Below are 26,150 nucleotides of genomic sequence, written 5' to 3'. Positions count from 1 at the left end.
AAAATCGTCAAAGTTTTTTTAAAAAATATATTTAAATATATTTATTACATGTCAAAATAAATCATGAACTTAAAATCACAACTTTTTAAAAATATCCAAATATTCATGTATATGCTAAAATCAATTACAAACCCAAAATTATGGTTATTTCATGAGTTACTTACTATTATTAATTTTTATTTTCGCTTTCCAATTATAGTTTTCTAAAACTTTATCCAAATTGATAGTTTGATTAAATCAATTTTGCCAATACTCATACTTATAAATTAATTTTATAGACTCTATTTTAATTAATAATAGACTCATCAACCTAGTTAAAGGAAAATCTTAAGAATCTAAAGTTAAATTCTGAATTTTTATTTTAATTCGAGGAGCAAATATGGTGTTCTGTTATGATATTGATGTTTGATATGAAAATTAATTTTAATGTTACTTTCATTTCACCCATTCCACAGAATAAGCCTACACTAATTGGATAATTGAAAAGTAAGCAAAAGCTCAATCGTCATTTTCTATTTGAACCACTTTTCACGGACACATATTGGTCTATTTTACCAATTTCATTTATTAGTATTATGAACAAGCGATTAATATATAAGCAACTGGGAAGATGTTTATGGTGTGGAAAATCATTCCGTGTTTATCGCTGAGAATAAAAAACAAATGGAAGTTTTGAATTCAACAAGTGCGGAATAATTAAGGACGTAGACATGCATGGACTTTGAATGATTCAGATTGGATACAATTATGTATGAAAATACAATAACGTATTAATAATGTTTCATTGACCAAAAAAGTAACCGATGAGAACTTTTTCTTCCCCCTCAAATAGGACCAGAGGGAGTAGTCTCATCTGAAGCAACCTTGGCCGTAGTTTTTTGTTCTCAGACCATTGAAAAGGAAGTTTAGATTGATAAACCCACCAATCACAAGTTTTATTGGTTTTATTGTTTTCTGGCTAGCTAACGTGCGTGGAATCAATAATAAACAAGTTTAAATTATTTATTTAGTTAAAAATTAAATATATTGAAATTTCAACAATCCTAATATATGTTTTCCAAAAAAAAAAAACCTGATTTTAACATTACCCAAACCAATTCAAATTCTCTCTAAAATTGAACGAAACAATTATAATATTTTTTGTTCACAACTATTATTTTGTTCTCTCTGTCGCTTTTTCCTTTTTTCATAATTGTTGGATATGTCCTCTTTTTTTGGTGCATACATTTTATTGTAAAGGCACCTCCTACGCCCTCCATTTATACTCACTCGTTCATTCTCCCTCTTGGAATCATGGCGTCTAACTCTCAAAAGACCCATTTCACTCTTCCATTTGTAATCTTCTTTTGTGTCTCTGTGATGCTCTCTTCATCCTTTGCTGCTACTGAGGAAGCAAATACTCTGTTAAAATGGAAAGCAAGCCTTGCAAAGCCAAGCCAAGCCATGTTGTCTTCTTGGAATGGCACGGATCCTTGCAGTCACTGGACAGGAATTACTTGTGATGAATCCAAGTCTGTCTCCACCATAAATCTCACAAGCATGGGAATACAAGGTACCCTTCACAGTCTCAACTTCTCATCTTTCCCTAGACTCCTTGTTTTGGATATAAGTTTCAACAAGTTTTATGGAAGTATTCCTAGCCAAATTGGTAACTTGTCCAGTATTCTGAAATTGCGTATGCATGATAATTTCTTGAGTGGTTTCATCCCTCCAGAAATAGGGGTGTTGACTACTCTAAATGTGCTTGGAATTGATAGGAATGATCTCACCAGTCTTATTCCCAAAGAAATTGGGAACTTGAGGAATTTGGAAATACTATGCCTTTACTCAAATCATTTGTTTGGTCCAGTTCCAAGAACCTTGCAAAATTGCACGAGCCTTATTAGACTCAGCCTTCAAGATAATCAATTGGTTGGAAATATAACCAATGATTTTGGTATATACCCAAATTTGAAATTTATAGATTTGAGTGGAAATAAATTTCATGGCCAAATTTCATCATTGTGGGGAAAGTGTCATAATCTTACAACACTTAAGATTTCAAACAACAATCTTTCTGGTTGCATACCTCCAGAATTAGGAGAAGCAACTAATCTCGGGGAACTCAATCTCTCTTCAAATCACTTGATAGGTAAAATTCCAAAACAATTGGGAAACATGGTCTCATTAACAAGACTTTCTTTGAGCAACAATCAACTTTTTGGTGATATTCCAAAAGAAATAGGGTCATTGAAACAACTTGAAAAGCTAGAATTGGCGGAAAACAATTTTAGCAGCTCAATCCCCAAAGAGCTCACTAGACTTTCCAAGTTATTCCTCTTGAACTTGAGCAAAAATAAATTTGAGGCAAGCATTCCTATTGAGTTTGGCCGGTTACAAGCTCTAGGATATCTTGACCTTAGTGAGAATATGTTGTGTGGAGCAATACCGAAAACACTTGGAACATTAAAGATGCTTGAAATTTTTAACATTTCACATAATAATCTCTCTGGCACCTTTCCGTCCAATTTTGATGACATGTCAAGCTTGACATCTGTTGACATATCCTATAACCATTTAGAGGGACCTCTTCCAAACATTCTTGCCTTTCAAAATGTTACATATGAAGCAATGAGGAACAACACAGGTTTATGTGGTAATGTCACTAGCTTGGAGCTTTGCAACAAACATAACAATGACTCACAAGGTCATATAAACACAATGGCAAAGCTATTAGTGTCATTGCTCATTTGTTTTGTGACCATAATTCTAGTAGTGGGTGGAATTTCCTATATTCTAATTCAAAAATCAAAGAAAAGAAAAGGTCATGATGGAGAAGCAATAACTCTCAATCTTTTCTCCATTTTGGGTTTTGATCGAGAAATTTTGCATGAAAAAGTTGTTAAGGCTACAGAGGATTTTGGAGACAAATATCTCATTGGAGTTGGAGCACAAGGAAGTGTATATAAAGCTGAACTACTTGACGGTCAATTTTTTGCTGTGAAGAAGCTTCATCCAAATTGTAATACAAATTTCTCTAATCTTAAAGCATTTTCAAGTGAAATTAAAGCATTGACAGAGATCAAACATCATAATGTAGTGAAGTTACTTGGATTCTTTTCAAATTCATGCCTATCATTTCTTGTTTATGAGTTCCTTGATGGTGGTAGCTTGGATCATATTTTAACAAATGGGATACAAGCATCTTCATTTGATTGGGATAAGAGGGTGATTGTTATTAAAGGTGTGGTTGATGCATTATTCCACATGCACCATGGTCTCTCATATCCTATAGTTCATCGTGACATATCAAGCAAAAATATTCTGTTAGATTTAGAATATCAAGAAGCTCATATAACTGACTTTGGAGTAGCCAAGTTCCTAAAGCTTGACTCAAACAACATGACCTCATTCGTTGGTACCTATGGCTATGCTGCTCCAGGTGTGTTCTCCTTTCTTTGTAATTAAGAACCATTGCTATTATTATATGAAATGTAATATATATAACTATTCTCATAATGTATCATGCTTGATGCAGAGATTGCTTTTACCATGCAAGCAAATGAGAAATGCGATATTTATAGTTTTGGTGTTCTTACTTTAGAAATTCTAATGGGAAGACATCCACGAGAGTTGATTTGTTCTTTAATAGAGATTCCAACATCCTATGATTTGCCACTTAAGGATTTGTTGGATCAGCGACTTCCTCCACCCTCAAACCCAATTGTCAAGGAAGTAATGTTGATGGCAAAAATAGCACTTGCTTGCTTGAATGAAAATCCACGATGCCGTCCAACCATGAAACAAGTATCTGCGGAACTTGTAAGGCCTAAATCTTATTTAGCAAACCAATTCAACAAAATCACACTAGGACAGCTCATGAAAGATTAACCTTCCTGGATAATTACTTTGTTTGTCATTTGTATTTGTCATCGGATTTGTGTTCATGTATAATTTGAACTCATCATTGTTTTTTGTATTCTAGTAATTGTTGATCAAGAATATAAAGTAGGGCGCTCCTACGTTCTTATCAACTTTTGTTGTCCTTTTAAGAAAAGTGTATCAATAAGAAAGTGGATTGAATATAATTTACGTACGCTATCCTAACATCAGCGAATTTAATGACTAAGTTTTTATTTTTAAAATAAAAAACAGAACAAGTTAAAATGAAATTGTTAGGCCTGCTATAAATGGTATATTATCTAAAATATTTTATATTGATGTTGATGAGGATTTATCACAAACTGTATTCACAAGCAAGGACGCGAATAATGTGAATCACATCTATTTTCATACTTCATATAATGTACGAGAGCGTCACGAGTTATTACACATTTTGCCTTTAGTGAAAAAAATTAGATAACCTTAAATTTATTTCACGTGATATATATGACAAATATTCAACATTCCCCTTTTTCCCCTATGAGTACATGAATGAGGTCATTGTTGTCTGTTTAGCTTTTCATTACATTAGAGGAATAGAAAATTATTTTGAAAAAGTAGGCAATCCATTTATTGTTATTGTCCATTTGGTTAATAAATTATCTGGGCTTTTCTATACACTATACTATATATATATATATATATATATAATGAAAAATTGTTCATAAATCATAAACAATATGGTTTATTCTCAAACTTCTTTAAAGGTAAGAAATTCACTATATTTATTACCCAAAATTTTAAGAAGAGTCACACGATTAATCATTTGTAAAAGGTACAATCATCATCAATATTAATTTTCTATGGTACTCACTACTCTGCATTCGTCCTATTTTATAAAACGTTTTATTTATAAAATTGCAAATACTAATAAAATCAATTAAATATAGCTTTGAATTTTAATTTTCCTGTGAACTTCGAAAAAAAACCCTTCATTTAATAAGGGGGAGAGAGAGAAATATATTTAAAGAGTGAAATAATGAGGAGTAATTTTGAAATATGTTTTATTAATGAAATCAATATTTTTCTCAAAACATCTTATCTTTAATTCACTATATGTGTATCTATGTATGTAAGGTAAGGGTTGGTATGCGTTTCTGCAATTCTGTGTTTAATTTCGAGGTATCTTCCTCATGATTTTGTGTTTCAAAGTCAAGTTCACATTCATGTTTGGAGGTAGGTTCAAGCTGATTTATTTTATGGATATATAATGATGAAAATGTTACCGATTACATATCTTTTATGTTTCTTGAACTATATTTAACTATTTAAAATTCAAATCTCCTCTTTTAAAAATGGGTCGCCAAATTAGTTTATGTTTGTTTATAATAATAAATAAAATAAATTCATTTATTTATTTAGATAGGTTCAGTTTTGAAAATAAAATAAAATAAGCATTGCCTAATATTTTGCAAATTATTATTTTTTGTTTATTATAATAAAAATAAATTATTTTAATTTTGACACAAGTTCGGATATGAAAATAAATTACAATGAATAGTGCCTAAGATTTATAAATTTTTAGATTATATAATTATTTTATCCTATATAATTAGGAGATAATATTGAATATAGTTTCTAAGATTGTTTACGTTGTTCTTATTAGTAAGTAATGCTATAAGTAATGTTTTGACTCATTGTATGAGAGTCAAGTGGATTTCATTAACTGTTTAAAATATTTGGGAGCTTTAAATGATATTTATGAAAAAAAATCTAATTAGAGCCTTCTAGTAGTATATTAAACTTAATGGACCATGTACCTTGAAATTAATTTTAATAAAAGGGTCATGTGTTTTTTTGTTTAAATGAATGCTTATTCTTGTTGAAGTCTTGATAAGTGAAAAGAAATGATGACAAGGTAATTTTAATCTTTAATACCTATGATTATGTATTTGCGTTGAAGAGTTAAGCTGAATACTATAAATAAAACACTCTTGAGAGGCAATACAAGCTCTCTAGCCCTTACTTTTTGATTTTCTTTTGTAGTTTAGTTAATTTTAGTAACATTATATGTGATCTTCTTGGTTTATAAGCTTGGATAAAAATATGGTGGAAGCTTTGGAGAAGCGGTATAAGTGGTAAAAGATTAATAAAAAATTCTAAGAGAATGGATATTTTCAGGAAAGTAAAACCATTTAAATTGCTTTTATAATTTTGGATTAGTATATAAAATTATTTTAACTTTATGAAGTGAGTGCAATTTTTGATAGTTTGATTCTCATAAAATGATTCTTTTTGGAAATTAATTTCACTTTAATTGAAAAATTTATCTGTAATTGATGAATAATGATTAAAGATTAATTTTAGAGTAGCTATGATGTTGTAGGAAAGTCTTAAGAAGTGAATATATCGGATTTTTGTTATCAAAAGTTCGAATTAATGTCGTGGTTCACAAAATTAGAAAATCAAAGAGAAATGTTTTGACAAAAAAAAAAGAAAAAAAACCAAAGAGAAGAAAGTCACGGCTTGGTGGCTTTATAATAAAAATAAAAATAAAATGAAACTTTTTTAACACAGTGCCGCGTTTTGCATATGGTTTTTTAAAGGAAAGACATAATCATCAATCTTTATAATTTCATCAATTTTCTTTTAATTCATGCAATTTTTTTAATATTTTCAGTTTTTATAATTTTAAAAAAATAGGGTAAAGTTTTTTTTTAATTCATATAATTTCATTTTTTAATATTTTAATTTTCATAAAGATTAAAAATATTACGAAAAATTATGAAAATTAAAAACAAAATCTAATGAAATTATAGAAATTAAAGGTTTTGTTTTTTTTTTAAAATAAAAAATTCATTTTTTGGCCCCAAGTCGCTCGCCATTGCGCCTCACCATCATTCTTCCTTCACGCCATTTGCTTCAGCCAACGACGACCACCTTAGCTACACTCCACTCGCCTTTACTGTCATCCTTCACATCCATTCCACTGTTCTATATCTTCACGCCGTCAGCCACTGTCCCTAAAGCTCTGTCCAAAATCATTCCTTCTTGCCAGCAAACACCATGGAGCTGCCAATCATTATTCATATCCTCACGTACAACTTCCTCCATTAATTCACCACCTTTTCCCCTCTCTACCTTCACCATATCGTAGCAGTCGGCTCAAGCACTATGCTTTTCGAATTCTTCCCTCAACGTTAGCAAATCCAACCACCACCGAGCCAACGTGTATTGGTCTCGCTTGCATCGCTAACCTACTGTCCTGAATCGGGCTCTTTCAAGCTTTTGAATCTGAATCGCATCAAGTTCAATCGTCCCTCTTTCTCTATTGAACCTCATCGATTTAATCCTTCTCGGATGCCATGAGCCTCGACTATGCGCGCAGCCCCATTAAGCTTCGAAGATTTATCCTCCCTCCTCCGTGTGCCAGTTACATTGCTTCATTGTGATCCCTCATGTCATTCTCTAATGGCAATCTCAAGGCTTCTCCACCTCCATTGCTAACACTTAACCCTTGTTCTGCCTCATGTGTGCTATTGTTCCACTCCACGCGTTCTTGAATGCTCCCTGTTAGTTAAGGTGCACTTTATTTTGCTGAGCCACTGATCTTATCTGCTTCATGGTAGCACAGAAATCACTACATTCAGTGATTATGATTTTGCTATTGGAGTGGGTCATTTAGTGAAGTCTGAAATTTAGAAGGTGCAATTTTTGATTTTGAGGGTCATTCATCTAGTCATTTTGGGCATTGGTTATGCAACTTGATTCTTGATTGTATTGACTAAACTGTGACTGAGGAATTTCTGGCATGATGCTCTGCCATATTCATTGAGAAATTTCTGATTCTTGGTAGTTTGCTTTGGGATGTAAATACTATTGCCAGTGAAAAGTTTCTGATGTGAGTTGGCTTTTGTTGAGGTGTTGGTGTTCTGATGGTAGTGTGTTAATTGTAGAATTTTATGCCCATGGCTTGCTGTTTGAGGATGAGGGAATCACATTTGTGGAAATTTTGTTCCCTGTGGTGACTTATTTTGCTGAGATGTTTGTTTTCATGTGCTTAAAATTTTCTCAATAGGCTCTAGAAATTTGAATTGGCTACTGAGTCTAACTTTTACCGTGAGTGTATGATACTGTGGTATGCTTGTGCTGCTTGATGCTTGATCCATGATCATAGAGTGCAAATTATAGTTTATCATGTTCTAAGCTACATTGATAACTTTAGCTAACGATATCTATCTTTAAGAGTTGAATGCTATTATTAATTAGACATTTCTAGTTTATCATTAGCTGTTGAGATTGGGGAATTTTTAGTTTTGGAGTATTGATAACTGGATATTGTTGGGCGCTTGTTTCAAGTTTAATCTTTTGAACAAAACTAAGTAGAGCTTGTCTTGGTGGATGCTCCAATACTTAAATTGGGCACATTGAATATGGTTGTTGGAAATTTGAAGTTATCTTAGGCATGTTTTGTAGGTTCTGTGCTCTAATTTGGGGGAAAAATGCAAATGTGTTGGGGGTAAATTTCTCATCCTCTTGAGGTTAAATGCCTGTGCAAGTGTGCAGTAACATGGAGAGAGAGCTAATACTAATATTAGTCTTGATTTAAGCACTGAGCATCACATTGACTGACTTCTTATTTTAATCTTTTGCTTTCTGTTTTGTTTGTAGTGTTAACTTGCTAGTTAGGTTTTTTTGGTAATAACCTAAAAAGTAAATTAAAATTAAAATTGATAAGGAATTCGAATTAAAATTTTTATATTTTAAAACATGTTTACCTATGTTTAATTGGCAGTTCAGTGGTAATTACTAGTGATGTCAATCCCAAGGTGCGGGGTTCAAATTCTCCCTCGCTTGAAAGAGGGATTTTATTTTCGTTTTTATCTGGCTTAAATTACCATAATGCCCTCTGGATTTTATTTTTTTTAAAGAGAAGCTTAATTTTTCTTTTCCTCCTACGTTCAGTGAGTAATCGGGAAAGACAGATTGAGTGAGGGGAGAGAGCTTCAAACCATAAACCCCTCTGCGTCTTCCCCGATCTCCCTTCTCAGCCTTCCTTTCCGACCATCGCCGGCGACCACGAGCGTGCTGGAGTTTTACTTTTCCTTCTCCGTTTGTGCGTCTGGATGGGTGCGTTGGATCACCTCTCCAAATCCAGTTTTCTCCTTCAGTACCATTCTCTTCCTCTTTCCATCGCCGGTGAGGTTGTGCACGGAGGAGTCTAGTGTTGCTGAGCGCCGTCGGCTTCTTCTTCTTCTTTCTTCGTTGCTGCAGTGACAGATTTCCCCCTCCCCTGTTCAGCATCGTGAGCTCTTTCCCTGTCCCGCCATGAGTAATCTGAGGTGAGGAGCTTCAAATCTTTCACATTGCCGATGTTCTGTGTGTTTGATGGTTGAGGCTATGGGTTTTCTTTTCTTTTTTCTTTTTTGTTTAGCTACCGTAAGTGATGTGGAGATGAGGATTTGGTGTTCATTGAGCTTAAATTAATTCTTGGAAAGGTGTTGAATTTGAGAAGCATGATAAATTTAAATATTAACAACTGAAAATTTTTGGAAGGTAGGATTTAAAGAGTAAGATGATTGTTTTATGGTTTAATTGTTGAATGCATGCAAGTTGTTTGATAAAATGTGTAAAAAGTGGATGTTGGTCCTTGGTGGCAAATAAGTGTGGTAAATTGATTGTTATTGACTAAATTATTATAGGAGGCAATTATTTTCTATAATAAAGATTGAAAATATAATTAGAGGATTTTTGGAAAGGGCATTTGGTTGATAATTCCAGGACCAAGTGGGTTGTTCTTATATTAGCTTTTGGGATGTCTATAAAGTGCTTGGTGAAGGAAGTAATGAAATTGGACATACATGAAGTGATAACGTTCTTGGAAGCTATGAAAACTGTTTATATACATATTGTAGTGGTAAAGGTTGGGCTATTAAAATAAATCGTTAAGCATATAAAATAGGTGGGCATGATGAGATTTTTTCAAGATTGATGGATTGCATTGTACGGTGTATATATTAACCTTGATGATATCTAAAGTTATGTCTTATGTGATGCATCAGGTATTCAGGTTGATGTTATAGATTATAATCTTTTCTATAGCTATTTTTTTTCCAATGGACATGAAAATTTAATGGTAAATGTGTTCATTGGATTACTGAGAGTTATTTTATAAATGACTTAAAGTTGTTAAGTTGATGCTTGAACGTCATAGTTATAAGGTGACTAATGATAAGTAAGTAGATAGACGGATTTCACCAATTGAATTATGCAAATCTTTGTAAAGTGTTAAAAACATTATGGAAGAATGATAATGGCATTGTTATGGGTATTTGGGAATTGAGGAGGGAGTTAAGAAGTCCTTCCAAATCATGAAAGCTGCTAAGTTGGAGTATGTTGTGCATTTGAGAATATATCAAGTAAGTGAATAACGTCTCAATGATTTATTAACAATTCTATTTTCTAAAAAAAAGAAAATATTGACAAAGCTTATTCATATGCTACCTCTTCCATGTATATGATTCTTTTAATGCTTTGACAACAAATGATAGTATATTTTAATTTATTCTTACTTTATGATTTATGATTTTAATGCTATTATCAACTATCATATACAAAAATATTTTTTTTATGCTTGATTTAAAAGGTGGGATTAAATTAGAACACTAGTTGCTAATGGCAGTTCCGTTAGCTCTTGGCACGCCATGATTAAATCCTAGCTAGCTTGGTATTTGTAAGCATTGCACTCATGCTTGTTATTCGTGGGTTTCATGCCTGCACTAGTTTTGTAGCTTATAGCCACGCTTGATTATTTTGTGGCTTTAAGCCGTGCTTGTTGGTTACTTATTCTTGTGCACTTTATATCCATGCTTTTATTCATTCTGATAAATTTTTGTTAAAGAATATTTTGAAATTACTATTTTGAAACTAATTCTATTAAACAAGTTGGTTTTCATGAATGGATTTTTACAATGAGTGATGCATTTGGTAACTATTTGATACAAACCTGGTAATTTGAAAGTGGAATTTGATTGTTGTGTTATCATCATATGATAATGTTTTTGGATTAAGTATTTAAATGAAATTATTTAAGTTATGCACTGCTGCTATTCTAAATTACTATTTTAGTTAAATTCATACTTATCCCATTCATATTTCATTCTTTTATTTCCTTTAATTTTAATTTCGGACATTATTCACTAGAGAAAGATGTTATTGGCCTCAAATAGTGTAATTGAACCTATATCTCATGGTGTTCATTGAGGAGTTTTAATGCTGAAATGGAGTGGAAGAATTATTTTAGGCAAAACTCATTTGAAATAAATTTTAGCTTTGTATTAATTCCATGGTTTGGTCCTAGATGCTCCATGTAGGCTACAGGTAGGTTCCTCATCTTTCTTATAAGATTGTATATTTGTTGGTAAGGAGTGGAGCTCCTTTGTTTGAAAAGTTGTTGTCCTTTGTTATTTTATAAAATTCGAAAGTCTTATTTTATGAGAGGTTTTGCCAAAATTTTTTATCCAAATTCTCAACTTATGTTTTCATGAAAAGTATTTTGAAAAAAATCCTATTTCTTCTATTAATGTGTTCATGGTGTAAAATTTGAAGTTTGTTAGAATTAAGGTTTAAGGGATACGAGTTTTATATGCTTATCTCATGCCAGTCACACCTTATTTTTCGGGGTGTGACATTTTTAGTACGTGTTAACTGGTGTGCTGGATGGAATATTTTGATAACCTTGTGCAGGACTGATTCTTATCTTTTTGTGGTTTATTGTTTTTGCTTAGACTGATTGCAACTAGTGATCATGTGGATAACTGACTGTTGCAACTAGTTAATTTTATAAAAGTATCTTTTCAATCATCTAACTCTAATACCATTAGTTTCATCATAATGTGTTAACATTTGATAATATTTTGTCAATATTTAAAAAATCTATGTAATTTTTTTTTTTATGTTGAAACTGTCGGTATTAAGGTTAAAAGACTGAAAAGACACTTTATAAAATTGAAGGATTAAAATGAAACATTGTGTAAAATTAAAGGATTAAAGGTATATTTTAACCTTTGATTTTCCAGCTAGGTTCTCTTCTTCATCGTGCTCTTCATTCTTCTGGGAATCCATATAAACAGTGAACCATTCAAGAGAGGCAGTGTCTCCAGTTCCTATTGGAAGTTTTGAAAAGCTAAGAAGCCACTCAAATGATTGAGACACCAAACCGTCTCTATTATGTCAAATCAACTCCAAAATTTCACCTTCAAGTGGGGGACGTTCTCTTTTCACCATTTTTATGATGCTCTACATTTGCTAATTTTAGAGTGCCATAACAGGTCCCATTGTGATTCAGATCGTGATTTGAGGTGTGAATTAGCAAATTCTGCAATTATCTAGCCCCATTCAACACAACGTGGTTTCCCTCTTTTCGTTAGGTCTTGATTTAATTTATAGTCCCTTTGTCGAAAATTGATGTTGAAAAGATTAAGAGTCAATGCCCATTTCTGTAAGAGTATGCAGGTTTTGTTCAGAATCCATTCTTTTGCAATTTGCTCAACTGCAGTCAATACACATGGGAGTAACAAAGTCTTGAATGATAATGGGTCTGACAATGAGACAGAATGGGAGAGATTGCTTAAACCTTTTGATCTTAAACAGCTCCGAAGGTCTCTTAACCGAATTAGTCCAGTTCAACTCTGTAAATTGCTGGAGCTCCCACTTGACATACCCACGTCAATGGAGATATTCGAATGGGCTGGTTCTCAGAGTGGTTATTGTCATTCCTTTGATGTATACTACATTTTATTTGACAAGCTTGGTGCAGCTGGGGAGTTTAAAACCATAGACAGGTTGTTATTGCAGATGAACGAAGAAAGAATTGTCTTTAAAGAATCACTTTTTCTTTTGATCATGAATTACTATGGAATAGCTGGGTTGCCTGGGCAAGCTACAAAGCTTTTGTTGGACATGAAGAGTGTTTATTCATGTGAGCCTACTTTTAGGACATACAATGTTGTATTAGATATACTAGTTTCTGGAAATTGCCCCAGAGTTGCACCGAATGTTTTCTATGACATGTTAAGTAGAGGAATTTCTCCTACCGTCAGCACGTTTGGAGTGGTGATGAAAGCATTTTGCATGATTAATGAGGTGGATTTAGCTTGCTCACTTCTAAGAGACATGGCAAAGCATGGCTGTGTTCCAAATTCAGTGATATACCAGACCTTGATACATGCACTTTCCAAAACTAATAGGGTTAACGAGGCTATGCAACTTTTAGGGGAGATGCTCTTGATGGGCTGTGCGCCAGACGTTCAAACCATCAATGATGTTATCCATGGTCTCTGCAGGGCCAAAAGGATTAATGAGGCAGAAAAATTGCTGAATCGAATGCTTTTTCGAGGTTTTACTGCTGATGCAATAACTTATGGTGTTCTAATTCATGGTTGGTGTATGATTGGTCAGGTTGAGGAAGCAAGGGCCTTGCTTAGCAAAATTCCTAACCCAAATAATGTGATCTATAATACATTAATTAATGGATATGTCTCAAACGGACGTTTTGATGAAGCCATGGACTTGCTGTACAATAACATGTTAATGGCAGGCCATGCACCTGATGTCTTCACATTTAATATATTGATCCGTGGACATTGCAAGAATGGGAATTTATTCTCAGCTTGTAAATGCTTTTATGATATGCGATCAGTAGGCATTGAACCTAATGTTATTACATACACTATATTAATCAATGCTTTCTGCAACGAAGGCCGATTAGAGGAAGCCATTAAAGTTGTAAATGAAATGTCAGTTAAGGGTCTCAGTTTAAACACGGTGGGACACAATTGCCTGATTTCTGCTTTGTTTAAACATGGGAAGGTGCAAGAAGCTTTACGAGTGTTTGCTGAGATGTCCAGCAAAGGATGTAAACCTGACATATATACATTTAATTCTGTAATATATGGTCTGTGTGAAGATAATAAGCTGGAAGAAGCCTTGCAGTTGTATCGTGACATGTTCTTGGAGGGGATCATTGCTAACACTGTAACATATAACATATTGATTCATGCATTTCTTGGGAAAGATTCAATTCAGCAAGGGCTCATTCTTGTTGACGAAATGCTATTTAGAGGATGCCCTTTGGACAATATTACCTACAATGGCCTTATCAAAGCTTTCTGCAAAGTGGGGGCTATTGAAAAAGGATGGAAATTGTTTGAGGAGATGCTTGGTAAAGGGATTTTTCCTAGCATCATCTCCTGCAATATTTTGATCAATGCCTTATGTAGAACTGGAAAAGTAAATGATGCCCTTCTATTTCTTCGGGATATCATTCATCGTGGATTGACACCAGATATAGTCACATATAACACCCTCATCAACGGTCTTTGCAGAATTGGTCGTGTTCAGGAGGCTCTAAACCTTTTTGACAGATTACAGGATGAAGGAATTCATCCTGATGCTATTACATATAACACATTGATAGGTAGGCACTGCAAGGAGGGTTTGTCTAATGACGCATGTTTACTTTTGTATAAAGGTGTGGAGAATGGGTTTATACCTAATGAGGTCACTTGGAACATATTGGTAAACAGTTTTGTAAAAGAAAGTAACAGGGGGAGTAAAGCCTTCTTTTAATATGGTAAATTTCCAAGCTTTTACCTCTTTGAAGACAATGTCTCATATACTGCTCTACATGCATTTCCACTTGATCTCATCTGAGTTGTCCGTGGGTACGCTGGATTTTAGCTGACTAGCTGTGGCTGATAAATTTGGTTCTACTTATTATTCTTGGTGATCCCGACTGTGTAGTTTATTACTGTGCATTATTATTAGAATTTTTTATTGCTTGTTGACAGATTACTGGTTTGTGTCTTCTCATGAAATTTTTTGGTGGCTGAAACATAAGCATTGATTTCTGCACATGGATTATTGGAGAAGAAGTTTGCTGGCTGGTTTTAAATGAAAGCCTTAGTGTTTTGCAATTCTTGCTGTAGGCTTCAGCCTCCAAATTGTATTTTATGTAAAATAACCTTACAAATTCAAGGTAATTAGTTCCTTTAACAATCTGGAACTTTGTAAAATTTATTTCTTTGCTGGCGAATGAGTTTGCAGATGTGTACATATCGTTAATAATGTTATTATTTTCCCTCTGTAAGCCTCTTTTTACTGCTATTTTGTTATTGCTTACTTCATGTAAACATACTTGTTTTTTTTTTTCCTTTCAAACCTTCACAATAACATTTAATTTCTCCTTAAAGGTGACTTAAAGCTTGAAAGGTTTGAAATTTTTCTTTGATTTTGCCTCATGCATTCATTTATCAACCCTGGGCATGGCAGACTCTTGCACAATCTCTGAAACTCTCATGACTGATGACACAACAGAGCTCCCCTTCAGTTTCTCACGCATCTTTGCACAATTGGGGTTTGGTTTATGATTTCTTCTCTAAAACGTATTCTTACTGAAGTGCTTGGTCGCTCGTTGATGTATTAAGTTAGAGTTGAAGTTGATCTCTGGTTTAACCAGACATGACATAAGATTCCCCCCCCTCCCGGCCCCAAATGTATGGCATGATGTCTAGTTTAACCAAGATAATGAAAAGTGAAAACTGAACATTGAACCAATTAAGATACTGGTTTAAGGATTAATGATTAAAATTGTGATCAAACTAGTTATAAATAAGATATTTTATTCAATTGGTCAAAATAATAATTTAATAGTTTATTGATTTAACCAAACAAACTAGCTTGGATTGTCATATTAAGAGTTTAACACACTCCCTCTCTCACCGCTACTCCGATATAATTGTATAACTGCTGTTAATGTAGTAATTGTCCACATGCATGGATATAACTGTTTCCCAAATCTCAACATTTTATTATGGCCCAAAAAAAAAAATCGCACATTTTGTATTATAAATTTATAATGTTTTGAAATCACTTTTTTATGCATTGATCTCAACCAAATGGGTGGTGACAGGTTTATTATGTATTTTCCTACCTATTAAATGCCCGCCCTTTATTTCTCCAATGTGCAAAACAATTTGAGGGATGATCAAAGTGTGCTCTTGAAACCATCGTTAATGTTAGAAATTAATAAAGGGAGTGGTACTAGGTAGGACAAAGGGAAAGATGGGGAAGGGAGAAATAGAAAGACAAAGGAAGAAAAGAGAATCTGGGAGATGCGATGGCAAATACTCAATGAGTATTCAATAATAATTATAAAGTTTGATATAAAATAGCACTAGGACTATTTGTATATCCCTAAATACAAATAATAAAATAATGATAATGATTTTTATCTAATTTCAATCTAAATAAGAGATTACCTGAATGACTTAATTTAAATAAGAGCAAAGGAACCATAATCATCTTGAAATGAAGAGTTTTCCAAAACAAAATAATCCTAATTACATTTCCCCTGTTTGAAAGAATTGTCCATGACAGAATCCAATCAAAGAACCACTGTCATAGCTATTTTTATTTAGATTTTCCAGGAGACCTTCCATCTTTGGCAAATCTGCGTCAGTTTTTATAACCACATTCAGGTTCTTAACAACCTCCTTAGCACGTCATCATCAACTTCCTGGTTTTCATTGCCTTGGTCAGATAATAATTCATTCTCTGTTGCATTAAGGACTTTCTTCCTCTCAAAAAGATCTAACAATTACTCTGCGGGGCACACAGTTTTGTCAGCAACATTGTTAGACCAATTGATTAGTTCAATGCCTATACCATTGTTGCTGCAATTCATTTCACTGTGAGTAATAGTTCTGTTTTCATTTTCTTCAACATGAGATAATTTTGGACAATCAACACTCAACTTTTTTCTCAATCTGTTTGTCATCACAATGACTAGAAAGGCAGAAACAACACATTCCACTCCTCTTGCCTCACTCATGGAGTCCTGTGACCGTTTTAATAGTTCTTGAACCTCACCATCTTCATGTTTATCATCCTCTTTGCCGTATTGCTCTATATCCATGACAATCGTTAAATACCGAGTTCCATTTAATTCACAATCTTAACCTTAAGAATCATCCACTTGCATATCATATCAGGTTTTATCTGGTCATCATTACTTACACCATATTTCTCTTTATCCATGGCGACAATTAAAGAATGAGTGCCATCTAATTCATAATTATAACCATAAGAATCATCCTCTAGCATATCAGCGATAAGTTTAATCTTGTCATGGTCACTTGCACCATCTTCAACCCTGCCTCGTGGATCTTATGGAAGGTCATTTGTGAGTTTCAACCTGCATCCCTTAGCATCATCCATATTTTCCTCATTACTTCTTGCAGAGTCCTTCAAGCAAGGACCCCTTGATTCTGCATTATCAACCATAGCTATGGCAACTGTTTCTGAAGGAACCTGCTTGTCACCTGAACAATCTTCACCGGTGCTCAACTCTGCTGAACATGTGGTTTTCACAGGAAGAGAAGCTGTCAATGCAAAAATTATCTTATCCCTGTAGTAACTTTCCACCCATTTGATCTGATATATTATGTGTTATTTTGGGTCTTCCCTGATTATTCGCATGACATGGTTCTGATTTAATGAATTCAGGATTAAGAAACTTCAGATTGCTACCTTTTGAAGACTTGACGGACTCAACATTTGAATTCTTATCTAATGATCCAACAGGACTAGTTATAGCTTCCTGTCATGTTTGCAGTCCTCATCTAACAGTTCTGATTTTACCATCCTAGCAGATAATCTAGTAGAAGGTTCGTCCAAAATGATGAAGCAGCTTGAATCAAGGGAACCTTCTTTTCTTGATCAGCACATCTGCAAGACCAACATTTGATAGAATCGATCCTCATGGAATGCTTAAATGTTTTGGATTAGGCGATTGAGTGTATAAAATAACCTTAACTACATTTCTCATCAGTAGGCTCTTCAAAATCGTTATATTGGACCTTTTAATCAGGGAAGGAGGTTACAGATATTTTAAAGGCAAGTATACTTTTGGTTGGACTTAAGACTCAACCTACGTAAACAATTGTTATATTCATGGTGGGTCCCCCCCCCCCTCAATTCAGAAAATCTTTTGGTACCTTTTTTACCTAGTTGAAGGCAATTATCTCATCAGCTCACACGGGGAAAATCATGAATATTTCTTCATAGGCATTCTGCACCATGTTTTCATGGACATTGACGCTTCTCTCCCTCCCTCCCTCTCTCTCTTTTTAATTGGGTACAATGCTCCTCTTTGTTTTCAATTGAACTAATGCAAAACTTAATTTCATGTATAATTGTGGCGACTCTTGCTGTTCTTTTTTGTTAGGTATGAAATAAAATTAATCAGGCTTGGGTGCCTGCTGGGGTGAGCAAAATTGTCCGCTGATAGTCAGGTCATCGTGTGGTGTTATTGCCGCTCCAGCTCTTGAACTAATGAACTTGCCTACTTCACAATTTCTTCCTATTCAAATTATAAGCATTTTTTTAATTAATCTTGATTCAAAATATAAACAATTTAATATTTATAAAAAAAATTCCTCATCTTATTCTTTGTATTTATTGATATTCTAATGTTTATGAACTTATGACATTATCCTAACTCATCATAAATTTGAAATTAAGGATAAAAAAGGAAATAATATATAATTTCATGGGAACATGGCTTTTATTGGCATGCTTACTGTTAAAAGATACTTATATTTTGGACTAGAGGGAGTGTAATTTATAATATGATATTGTCAAAATCTAATCCCTTTGATTGGAAGCACTCCCTATCTTAAAAAATATAAAACATTTTAAGTCTTTTAAAGTACAACTAATGACCTTTTTTCAAAAATACCCTTAATCAAAAGCTATAATTGATAATATTTTTTAATTAATATATCTTATTAAATAAAGATAAATATAAAAAAAGTGTGTAATTTTAAAGGCAATTAATTAATTTATTAGAAGTGTAATTCAAATGTAAGTCCCTTATAATTTTGAAGGGGTATATTAGAGATATGATAGTTATCTTACTGATTTTTGTATGCTTGATACTGCAAGTCATAATTGAAATTTGTCATTTACTGGGCCATTATGATGTTTAAGTTGAGAGGCAAAGGAACAAAAATAGTTACAAAATTTTTCTTTAGGAACGCTCAATATCATTAAGTGAAGAAAGATACTAGTTGATTAAGCCAATGCAAGAGTTACCAAACAATTGGTTGACTGTTTAAATGACACATCATCATACTATTGACCAATTTCATCTAAATTAGGACTGGGCAGACCAATTTCATCTTTAAGTGTTTTTTTCCCCTGCTATTTGTTTTCGTCTTCCATCACTGGTCTCAGATGTTGTGGTTTCTTATTTTTGAATTGATCGGCAAGTTTGACCTGATGTCATTATGGTCAGTTCTGGAATGTATAGTAACTGGTTAGTTGAGCACTCCTGTTTTACTCTTTAGACCAATGGTTATCGGATTTTCTGAATTGGTAGCTGAGAACTGAGATGAGTAATTCTTTCATCCAAAAAGCCTCTTTTCTTTAAGCTCCCTGGCAATCAAGTTCCAAACAAAATTTCAGAATACTTAGTGCTTTTGGAGAAAAAAGTTCCAAAGCAAATATACTCTTTAGGCTTTCTTCCAACACACATTTCTTCTATTTCAAAACTATTATCACTTTAAAATTTTGCATTCAAATAAAGAAAATATGAAATAATCTAGATTATAGAAAAGTGTGGCTGTATATAATTAAAATACCCTAATATTAACTAATCATTTTGAAAGATATGGTTGTCAAATAAACAATTTTAGTACATTACATACTCCTCCAGCTACCTTCTAGAAATTCTCTCTCTATTAAAAAATGTAAGGCATTTTTTGATAAGTTGGATGTTCAAAAATATAAGACATTTTTAGTCTTTTAATGTATAATCATTGTTTTTTTTCAAAAGTACCCTTATTGATAATGACTTTATATTTATTGTAGGGTATTTAATATGAGTAAATATGAAAAGATATGGTTAGTTTGAAAGTAAGTAACCACTTGATTGGGGGGTGAGATTCGGTTAAAAATATCTTATATTTTTTAAGGGAGGGAATATGTTTTTGATCCTTAATTACGTTTTTCTAATATTACTTCTATTTAAACTCATTAATTATGAAAGACAATATAATACAAATTTAAAATTTTTTTATTTAAATTGGGTAAAATTAAAAGTTTATTTTATTTTCAAACAATGTTAATAAATTTAATATCTCTTTTTGATTTCAGTAAAGTAGTTGAAAGTGCTTTACCATAAGGACTCGAGCTAGTAGTGTTTAATAAATAAATTGTATTATTTACAATTTGCGAATGAGTTATTTGCTAGTCAAATAGTTCCTCCATTTTTATATATAAAAGAAATTACTACTTACTGTTTTTTTTAATAAACAAAATTACATATCTCAATAAGCATTTTTCACAATTTTTCTAAATTATTCCTCATTAACTCATAATTTTCATTCATTAGAAACAATTAATATAGCCTTATTTTAATTAAATGATACTTTTTGAGTTGCAACACATGAAACACATTGTGAACACCTGACAATTGTGGCAGTAAGGCAATTCAATAGGCGATCAACCCGATCTTCTCCAAAATCTTGTATGGACCAATGAATTTAGGATTCAATTTTTTAACTCCAATTGACTTCTTGATTTTGGTTACTAGTGTAACCTTCAAGAGTATGTGGTTACCCACCAAGAATTCAAGTGATTGTCTATGCCTATCTCTCCCCCCCAACCTCCTTCCTATATATATGCAGCTAATAATCTCTGTCTATGCCATTGAAATCTCAAATCTCTCCTTTGTGTTGTGCTTTAACTACTAGCAGTAGTGGCTTATTCTCCATGAGGTATTTTAGTTCAGTTTTTTTTTTTTCAGATCCAATTATTATAATTAACTAATTTTTTAAATATGTGATACAGTTATTTATATATATATATATATATATAGAAAACGGAAGGAGTAAGTATTGAAGCGAGACATGCATGCTTTCATGGTTAAAGACAAGCTAATATAAACCCCCAATCAGTGAGGATAAACACTTGTCTTCAAATCCGAAGCGACTATTGATAGGACCAATACGAGCATTTATATGGTGAAGAAGGTGATAAAAATCATTATGATGTGTTATTATGTGAACAACACAATACAGCTATTGAAAAATCTCACAATAATTACTTAAAGAGCCGCACAACACTATGCAGTAAACAAGAAAGAGACAAGGAAAAAATTACAGAACAAGAAGGATATTTAATAGCATGAAGAAATTTCCAAGAGTGGGACTTGAGAATGAGAGGATATCAGAAGTCATCACGTGGTGTGGGGCCAAAACTAAAAGTTTATTTAAATGTGGGGGCACTAAAATTGATTTCAACCTTTTTTATAAGTAAAAATTTTTACATCTATAAAGAGTACTTTGAAGTCGCTCCATGCCCCACTTACATTCATTACTGGGGGGAAGAAGATTGCCATCAATGAGAAGATTGGCTTGAAAATCCTTATTCCATCTCTATTTATCATAACATCTTCTTAATTTCACTTATTCCACATCTCTTAGGCATATTCAAATAAGAAGCTGGCTCAATACTCCCTTTCTCATAGTCCTAGTTCTCATTAAGTCCATCCATCACACATGCATGATCATGATTTGATTGATGCTGGAGATGTTTCTATTAAAAACAAAAAGTCTGTTGGATTTATGTTTCCAAGAATTATTTGTTGTTTTTTGAAACAAAAATCATTTAGGTTGGATTTAAATGTTTTCAAAACTATTTTCGTTTTCTTTTTTTTTTTTTTATTCTCAATGCACACTACATTTGACCATCATAAATTATATTTAGCTATGACCAACCATTATCAGAGGCACTATCATTAAACACTAGCAGCCACCACTATTGACAAATTGGGTGTGATTTTTCTTTGTGGATGAACAAGTTAGGATTTAGGTGTTGAATATGAAAAAAAGAGTGATTTTTCCTTGTCTGATTTTTCCTTGCAGCCACCTGTAGGAAATGTTGAAGACAATACTGAATCAAACTCATCAGTCAACCTCGGAATTTCTGTACCTAATGACATGTGGACTGCTAGTTGCCAACTTGCCATGGCTGGCTGACCAATGAGAATATTGTTAATTTGTACATTTTGTAAATTTAATAGCAAGTTGTAAATGTGTTTTGCAAAATTGTAAATGTCACTTGTTCATATGTAAATACTCTTTGACAAGTTGTGAATGCAAAAATTTGAAACTTTGGAATATTTTGTAAATTTTATGAGAGGTCTTGACAATTAATTCTCTTATGTGAAATCTATATATAATTTTCAAAAAAAAATAGTTAATCCGTATATTTTGTTATTATTTAAAAACACCTCCTATGCTCAATTTGTACTCATTCACTCATTCTCCATCTTGGAATCATGGCGTCTAACTCCCAAAAGGCCCCTTTCACTCTTCCATTAGTAATCTTGTTTTGCATCTATGTGATGTTCTCTTCATCTCTTGTTGCTATTGAGGAAGCAAATGCTCTCTTAAAGTGAAAAACCAGTCTCGTAAATCCAAGCCAAATCATCTTGTCCTCATGGAATGGCACTGATCCTTGTAGTTACTGGAAAGGAATTACTTGTGATGAATCCATGTCCATCTCCACCATAAATCTCACAGGTATGGGAATACAAGGTATACTTCACAGTCTCAACTTCTCATCTTTCCCTAAACTCCAGGTTTTTGACATCAGTGACAATGAGTTTTATGGAAGTATTCCCAGCCAAATTGGTAACTTGTCTAGTATTCATACACTGTATATAGATCATAATTTCTTGAATGGTTTCATCCCTCCAGAAATAGGGGTGTTAACTACTCTAAATATGCTTGGAATTGGTGAGAATAATCTCAATGGGCTTATTCCCAAAGAAATTGGGAACTTAAGGAATCTGGAAATACTATCCTTTTACTCAAATCATTTGTCTGGTCCCATTCCTCCTGAAATTGGGAATCTCTATTCTCTCACCACATTGGTGTTGTCAACAAATAATTTGTATGGGCCAATACCACACTTCATTGGAAACTTCACAAATCTCGCTTTGTTAGACTTGTCAACCAATAGACTTACGGGATCAATCCTATCCTCTCTAGGAGACATGGTCAATTTACAAAACCTCTACCTTAGGAATAACTCTGATCTTTCTGGACCTATTCCTTGTGAATTTGAGAATCTCTATTCTCTCATTGAATTAGATTTTTCAGTAAACAATTTATATGGGCCAATACCATACTTCATTAGAAACTTCACAAATCTCACTTTGTTAGACTTATCGGCCAATAGACTTGTGGGATCTATCCCATCCTCTCTTGGAGACTTGATCAGTTTACAAAACCTCTACCTTGGGGATAACTCTTATCTTTCTGGGCCTATTCCTTGTGAATTCGAGAAGCTCTATTCTCTCATTAAATTGGATTTGTCAGTAAACAATTTGTCTGGGCCAATACTACACTTCATTGGAAACTTCACAAATCTCACTTTGTTAAGCTTGGAGGTCAACAAACTTTCAGGATCAATCCCATCCACTCTAGGAGACTTGGTCAGTTTACAAAACCTCTACCTTAGGAATAATGCTCTTTCTATGCTTATTCCATCTAACATAGGAAACTTGACTGAACTACAAATTCTTGATCTATCTCAAAATAGATTATATGGCCCAATACTATCCTTCTTTGGAAACCTCACAAAACTCATTGCATTGCAATTGGGGTACAACAAACTTTGGGGATCAATTCCATCTTCTATAGGAAACTTGGTCAATTTAGAAGACCTCTCCCTTGATAATAACTCTCTTTCTGGACAAATCCCAGCTACAATAGGAAACTTGAAACAACTCATGTTCCTAGGATTGACATGGAACAAATTCAATGGGAGCATTCCAAAAGAGATTAATAACATTTCAAACTTGAATAGCTTACAACTTAGTTAGAATGACTTAACTGGCCATTTACCAAAAAAGTTTTGTCTTGGAGGATCACTTGAATATATTGCTGCTTCTGCAAACAAATTCACCGATCCAATTCCAAAAACCTTGAAAAATTGCTCTAGCCTCATCAGACTCTTTCTTGATAATAACCAATTGGTTGGGAACATAAGTGATTTTGGTGTGCTTCCAAATTTGAAATACATTGATTTGAGTGGCAATAAATTGTATGGTCACATTTCATCATTATGGGGAAAGTGTCAAAACCTTGCAACACTTAAGATTTCCAACAACAATCTTTCTGGTCATATACCACCAAAATTGGGAGAGGCAACTAATCTCGGGAAACTCAATCTCTCTTCAAATCACTTGACAGGTGAAATTCCAAAAGAATTGGGAAAAATGGTCAAATTGACTAGACTTTCTTTGAGCAACAATCAACTTTTCGATCAGATTCCAAAAGAAATAGGATCATTGAATCAACTTAAAAAATTGGAATTGGCAGCAAACAATTTTACCAGCTCAATCCCAAAGAACTCAAGGGACTTTCCAAGTTATTTCTCTTGAACTTGAGCAAAAATAAATTTGAGGCAAGCATTCCTATTGAGTTTGGTCAGTTACAAGCTCTGGGATATCTTGACCTTAGTGAGAATATGTGTGTGTGGAGCAATACCGAAAACACTTGGAACATTAAAGATGTTAGAAATTTTAACATTTCACATAATAATCTCTCTGGCACCTTTCCGTCCAACACAGGTTTATGTGGTAATGTCACTGGCTTGGAGCTTTGTAACAAATATAACAATGACCCACAAGGTCATATAAACAAAACAGCAAAGCTATTAGTGTCATTGCTCGTTTGTTTCGTGACCATAATTCTGGTGGTGGGTGAAATTTCCTATATTCTGATTCAAAAATCAAAGAAAAGAAAAGGTCATGATGGAGAAGCAATAACTCTCAATCTTTTCTCTATTTTGGGTTTTGATGGAGAACTTTTGCGTGAAAAAGTTGTTGAGGCTACGGAGGATTTTGAAGACAAATATCTCATTAGAGTTGGAGCACAAGGAAGTGTATATAAAGCTGAAATACTTGACGGTCAATTTTTTGCTGTGAAGAAGCTTCATCCAAATTGTAACGCACATTTCTCTAATCTTAAAGCATTTTCAAGTGAAATTAAAGCATTGACAGAGATCAAACATCGCAATGTAGTGAAGTTACTTGCATTCTTTTCAAAACCACGTATATCATTTCTTGTTTACGAGTTCCTTGACAGTGGTAGCTTGGATCATATTTTAACAAATGAGATACAAGCATCTACACTTGATTGGGATAAGAGGGTAATTGTTATTAGAGGCGTGGTTGATGCATTATTCCACATGCACCATGGTCTCTCATGTCCTATAATTCATCGTGACATATCAAGCAAAAATATTTTGTTAGATTCAGAATATCAAGAAGCTCATATAACTGATTTTGGAGTAGCCAAGTTTCTAAAGCTTGACTCAAATAACACAACCTCATTTGTTGGCACCTATGGCTATACCGCTCCAGGTGAGGTCTCCTTTCTTTGTAATTAAAAACCATTGTTATTATTATATGAAATGTAATATAAATGCAACTATTCTCATAATATATCATGCTTGATGTAGAGATAGCTTTTACCATGCAAGCAAATGAGAAATGCGATGTTTATAGTTTTGGTGTTCTTACTTTAGAAATTCTAATGGGAAGACATCCAGGAGAGTTGATTTGTTCTTTGACAGAGATTCCATCCTATGATTTGCCATTTAAGGATGTGTTGGATCAACGACTTCCTCCACCCTCAAACTCAATTGTCAAGGAAGTAATGTTGATGGCAAAAATAGCACTTGCTTGCTTGAATGAAAATCCACAATGCCGTCCAACAATGGAACAAGTATATATGGAACTTGTAAGGCCTAAACCTTATTTAGCAAGCCAGTTTGACGACATCACACTAGGACAACTCATGAAAGATTAACCTTCCTGGATAATTCCTTTGCTTGTCCTTTGTATTTGTCGTTGCATTTGTGTTCATCTATAATTTGAACTCCTCTTTGTTATTTGTGTTCTGCAAGTGTTGTTGATCAAGAATATAAAGTAGGTTGCTCGTACATACTTATCCACTTTAGGTATCCTTTTAAGAAAAGTGTATCAATAAGAATGTGGATTGAGTATAATTTGTGTACTCTATCTTAACATCAACGAATTTAATAACTGAGTTTTTATTCTTATAACAAGAAAGCAAAACAAGTTAAAATGAAATTGTTAGGCCTACTAAAACTGTATTTACAAGCAACGACGTGGATAATGTGAATCA

The 26,150-nt window shown here is 33.3% G+C and overlaps 2 protein-coding genes and 1 pseudogene across 3 annotated transcripts; all 3 read left to right on the top strand.

Annotated features, from left to right (window-relative positions):
* Nucleotides 1-1,293: 1,293 nt before the first annotated feature.
* Nucleotides 1,294-3,870, top strand: LOC129317260 (MDIS1-interacting receptor like kinase 2-like; annotated as a pseudogene).
* A 4,973-nt stretch (nt 3,871-8,843) lies between these two features.
* LOC129317738 (pentatricopeptide repeat-containing protein At5g64320, mitochondrial-like) lies at nt 8,844-14,995 on the top strand. 2 transcript variants are annotated; one of them, XM_054962104.1, is made up of 2 exons: nt 8,844-9,203; nt 11,944-14,995. In XM_054962104.1, the coding sequence occupies exon 2, from the start codon at nt 12,328-12,330 to the stop codon at nt 14,488-14,490; it is 2,163 nt and encodes a 720-aa protein (XP_054818079.1). In that variant the 5' UTR covers nt 8,844-9,203; nt 11,944-12,327; the 3' UTR covers nt 14,491-14,995. The 2 variants fall into 2 exon arrangements, with proteins under 2 accessions (XP_054818079.1, XP_054818078.1); XM_054962103.1 differs by having other exon boundaries at nt 11,940-14,995.
* A 7,272-nt stretch (nt 14,996-22,267) lies between these two features.
* Nucleotides 22,268-25,939, top strand: LOC129317259 (probable leucine-rich repeat receptor-like protein kinase At1g35710). Its single transcript, XM_054961624.1, is given in 5 exon segments — nt 22,268-22,383; nt 22,453-23,644; nt 23,819-24,344; nt 24,347-25,363; nt 25,462-25,939. Coding segments are annotated over 5 exon segments (3,201 nt in total). The 3' UTR covers nt 25,812-25,939.
* Nucleotides 25,940-26,150: the final 211 nt, after the last annotated feature.

The sequence above is a fragment of the Prosopis cineraria genome, unplaced genomic scaffold (assembly GCF_029017545.1).
Source record: "Prosopis cineraria cultivar Desert tree isolate PC_DT_omini unplaced genomic scaffold, ASM2901754v1 PC8, whole genome shotgun sequence".
NCBI lineage: Eukaryota > Viridiplantae > Streptophyta > Magnoliopsida > Fabales > Fabaceae > Prosopis > Prosopis cineraria.
Note: the sequence above shows the minus strand (reverse complement) of the source record. Positions and strands in the feature narration are given on the sequence as shown.